Source organism: Penaeus chinensis, chromosome 43, assembly GCF_019202785.1.
Source record: "Penaeus chinensis breed Huanghai No. 1 chromosome 43, ASM1920278v2, whole genome shotgun sequence".
Classification (NCBI taxonomy): Eukaryota; Metazoa; Arthropoda; class Malacostraca; order Decapoda; family Penaeidae; genus Penaeus; species Penaeus chinensis.
Genome location: NC_061861.1, coordinates 18,041,883 through 18,046,882, shown reverse-complemented (window position 1 = coordinate 18,046,882; position 5,000 = coordinate 18,041,883). Strand labels below are relative to the sequence as shown.

The following is a 5,000-nucleotide window of genomic DNA, read 5'->3' as shown; positions in this document are numbered from 1 at the left end:
TCAGGGATGCTCTTTATATACACCAAGCTGGTCAGCTGTCATGGAGATAGTTGGCCGAGAATCAAAATCTAGTGAGGATTCTCTTTGATGAACCTAATATGAATGAAGAGGGAAGTGCTGAATACCCTCTTGGCAGTCAATACAGAGACCAAAGTCAGTTTCTAACCGAAGAAGTGCTGCATAAATTGGAAAAGTTACTGAGGACTGGTTTTAATACCTGGTAGTAGACCACACATACAAGTCATTAACTTTCAGGTATTAAAGTTTAAGTACAAATCATTTGAGCATGTAATCATGTTAAGAATGATATATGTACCCACTTCGGTTTATATACACAAGGGCACTCATACATGTATATTAAGGTTTACACAAAGATACAAACAAACAAATGGAGACAGTCAAAAATGCTCACACACACACACACACACACACACACACACACACACACACACACACACACACACACACACACACACACACACACACACACACACACACACACACACACACACACACACACACACACACACACACACACACACACACACACACACACACACACACACACACACACACACACACACCTGTTTGTTTATTTATTTGTTAATTAATTTCTTTTTAATTACTCTGTGTTCATGTGTGTATATATATATATATATATATATATATATATATATATATATATATATATATATACACACACACATATATATACACACACACACATAATTTTGTCCATAATGCTTATATATATCCTGTTTTGCAGATAACCCTGGCAAGATGTCATCACGTTGTCAACACTGTGGGTGTGGGGACATTGACATCGACCCAGCTCGGGGAGATGCTGTGTGTACCTCTTGTGGTACTGTTCTGTCGGAACATAACATTGTCAGTGAAGTTCAGTTTCTGGAAAATTCTCATGGTGGAAGTTCAGCTGTGGGCCAGTTTGTGTCCTCAGATGCAGGCGGCAAGAGGCCTATGTTCAGGGGCTATAATGGAACGTTTGCCAGAGAAAGTAAGGAAATTACACTCAATAATGCACGAAAAAGGATTAATGCCCTGGCCCAGCAGCTGCGCCTCAGTCAACACAGTATTGAAACGTCATTTAATTTTTTCAAATTAGGTTTGAGTAAAGGGCTTATGCGTGGTAGGAAAAATAACCATGTGATAGGTGCTTGTGTGTACATCACTTGCCGGACAGAACAGACTCCGCACATGTTAATTGATGTGAGTGATGCCCTCCAAATTGATGTGTATGAGTTGGGGCGGACATACCTCCGGCTGTCAACAGCTCTGTGCATAAACATTCCAGCCATGGATCCGTGCTTGTATATTTGGAGATTTGCTCACAAGTTGTCCTTTGGTGACAAGACACATGAGGTCTCAGAAACGGCCTTACGCTTGGTTAAAAGGATGAAGAGGGACTGGATGCATACTGGCAGGAGACCCTCTGGTGTGTGTGGTGCGGCCTTAGTCATCTCTGCCAGGTTGCATGGCTACAACCGCACTATCAATGACGTCATCAAAGTGGTAAAGGTGCATGAGTCAACCTTGCGTAAACGTTTAACGGAGTTTGGAGAGACACCCTCCAGTGCCCTGACCCCAGAGGAATTCATGACCATGGACCTGGATGAGGAGCAGGACCCACCCGCTTTCAGGGCTGCCAGGAAGCGGGAGAAAGAACGTGTGCAGAAGCTCCTTGATGAGCAGGAGGACCTGGACAGTGAGTTGACTGTGCTACAGCAGGAGATCGAGAAACACCTGGAGGAACGGAAACGGAAGCTAAGAGGAATATGGGCAAAATATGACAGGGAAGAAGAGACGACTGAGGAGGAGAGTGTAGAACAGGAGAGTGCTGACACGCAAAAATTCATCACTGAAGCAACATTACAGACCATAGATGAATGCTTAGGTGAGAATGGGGATGAAGTCACAAAACAAGAATTAAAAGTACAGGGCATAGGGCCTTCTGCAGCCAGTTTGGGTCTGAAGGAAACTATAGAGGAATGCATGGAGATTCGCCCAAATGACCCAGAGCCAGAGGACTGTGGAGTGCTGGACCTCTCAGGCATTGATGAAGATGAAATTGACTCGTACATCATGTCTGACAGAGAGATCAAGCTGAAAACGGAATTGTGGATGAAGATCAACAAGGACTACCTGGAAGAACTGAAGCTCAAGGAGGAGAGGGAGAAGAAAGAGGCAGAGGAGAGAGAGAAGGAAGGCAAACCCCCGAAGAAGAAGAAGAACTACACCAAAAAGTCCAAGAGCAATGCTCCAGCCAATACTGCAGGGGAAGCCATTGAGAAGATGCTCATGGAGAAAAAGCTGTCCAACAAGATCAACTATGATGTCTTGCGGAGCCTGAAGGGTGAGGACACAGAAGAGGAGGAACAGGACATCAAGGAGGAGAAGCCCAACCCCAAAACTCTCAAGACCGTGCCCGTTGAGACACCTGAAGGCATTTCCTCTGTGCTCCACTCACTCACAGGGAAGAGACCCAGGAACACCATCAAGGAGGAGGGAGAGAAGTCGCCCAAGAAGATAAAGGGGGTGACAATTGATGTAGCCAATACCTCTCTGGGCCCCAAGGTGGAAGATGCTGAGGAAGAGGAAGAGGAAGAAGAGGAGGATTGCGAAGAAGAAGAAGCAGAGGATGAGGAGGAGGACGAGGGAAGCCTTTCCACGGCCCAGCTGCTCAGGAGACGGAGAGGGGAGGACAACTCCTATGATGACTACTATGATGAATATTATGATTAACAGAAAGAATTTGCTGGACATTGCCTTTTTTTTTTTTTCCTTTTCTATGTTGATGAGAAGTTTGAGCAGATTTTTCTTGAATGTCATTAGAGAGGACTGGTTTTAATACCTGGCAGTGGACCACACATACAAGTCATTAACTTGCAGGCATTAAAGTTTAAGTACAAATCATTTATATATAAGTGAATTAGTCCTTAAGGACAAGGAAAGAAAAAAAAAACAGATAGACAGTGGAAAAGTAAATGGAAATTTCATCTTTATTTTGTTTTATATGTAGCTTTTATCAATAATAATAACAATGACAAAGAGAAACTTACACTTCTGTCATCTTGGTGTGCTGTACAGGATGTAGCTTTTATTTATTTACTTTTAAAAATATTTTTATCAATTTTGACACATATTTATTTTCTGGTCACAAAATATGAATCATTCTCATCAAAAAAGATCATAATGTGAATACCAAAGTATTAGTGAAAAAATGTGTTTTATATCATAAAAGGTAGAAATCAGAGAATGGGTCATATTTTTTTGTAGATAGACATTGGCATTCAATTCACACCTACTTTCATAATTTATTTCATAAACGCACATTTGGTCTGACAGCAGCAGAGTGTATAGTGTAGCCTTCAGTGTTGAACAGATTACTTTATTTTATGTACTTTGTGTACAGAAACCCATTTTTAATGTAATTGGAATTGTAAAACATTAAAAACACCCTTTAAAATGTAACAGTAGAAAATAAGTATTCTTTTATATCATTGTCATGATTGTTTTTGTTGTACTATTATTTTTACCTTTCATGGTGAGTTTGAATGTACCATCATTTGTTATTTTATATTATTATTTAAATATAACAGTACACACTGAAGAAAACACTGTATGGTATGTATATATTATGGAAGGTTGTAGATTACAGACAGATCAAATTATAAGAAATAATGATTCTTGTAGTACAAATCATATTGTTTTCTTTATCTCTTCCTAGTAAACTTTCAAGTGAATACAAACAAAATTTGCTCTATATGATGTGTATATATATATGTATATATGTATATATAAATATATAAATATGTGTATGTATGTATGTATGTATGTTTGTATGTATGTATGTATGTATGTATGTATGTGTGTATATGTATGTATGTGTATGTATGTGTATGTGTATGTATGTATGTATGTATGTATGTATGTATGTGTATGTATGTGTATGTATGTGTATGTATGTGTGTGTATGTGTGTGTATGTGCGTGTATGTGCGTGTATGTGAGTGTATGTGCGTGTGTGTGCGTGTGTGTGCGTGTATGTGCGTGTATGTGCGTGTATGTATGTGTGTGTGTGTGTGTGTGTTGTGTATGTGTATGTGTATGTGTGTGTGTGTGTGTGTGAATAATTAAGTTTGTCTTGACCATGCACATCAATCACCTAAAAAATGTTGATAAGTTTGCATTTAAAATACAAATCAATTTTCAATCTTGATTTCATTTGTTTTGGTTCAATAAGGACTTAAATCACCATGAATAATAATAAAAACATTGACATAGATGAGGAAAAGAACAAAATATTAAGAATAATAAAATTATATGAATAGGCTAAATGGGTAATGTCGGACAACTTGAGGAATTGACTAAGGCACCTTGCAATGATTATAGGTTTACTCCACAGAAAGATAAGAGTGTAATGTGTTCTTTTTGAAGAAAATGAAAAGATTTAGTATAAAGACCACAATATTTTCTAGGACATCACCAAAAGTAGACATATATGATATAAAAGAGTGATTAACTTTTTTTTTTTATATATATATTGATAATATAAATGCAACTAACATTCTAAATAACACTGCCCAGACATAGCTCTGTCTCCTCTCCTCTCCTCCCTCCCTCCCTCCCTCCCTCCCTCCCTCTCTCCTCTCTCTCCTCCTCTCTCCTCCTCTCTCCTCCTCCTCTCTCTCTCTCTCTCTCTCTCTCTCTCTCTCTCTCTCTCTCTCTCTCTCTCTCTCTCTCTCTCTCTCTCTCTCTCTCTCTCTCTCTTCTCTCTCTCTCTCTCTCTCCTCTCTCTCTCTCTCTCTCTCCTCTCTCCTCTTCTCTCTCTTCTCTCTCTTCTCTCCTCTTCTCTCCTCTTCTCTCCTCTTCTCTCCTCTTCTCTCCTCTTCTCTCCTCTTCTCCTCTCTTCTCTCCTCTTCTCTCTCTTCTCTCCTCTTTTCTCTCTTCTCTTCTCTTTCTTCTCTTTCTTCTCTTCTCCTT

General features: G+C 39.6%; 1 protein-coding gene across 2 annotated transcripts in view; it reads left to right on the top strand.

The window, feature by feature from the left end:
- The window catches only part of LOC125048244 (transcription factor IIIB 90 kDa subunit-like), a 4,713-nt gene extending 996 nt beyond the window's left edge, over positions 1 to 3,717 (top strand). For both annotated transcript variants that reach the window (XM_047646843.1, XM_047646844.1), the window contains exon 2: positions 767 to 3,717. In XM_047646843.1, coding sequence (XP_047502799.1) covers positions 781 to 2,760 — 1,980 coding nt within the window. In that variant the 5' untranslated portion in view covers positions 767 to 780 and the 3' untranslated portion in view covers positions 2,761 to 3,717. The remainder of the gene's footprint in view (positions 1 to 766) is intronic.
- Positions 3,718 to 5,000: the final 1,283 nt, after the last annotated feature.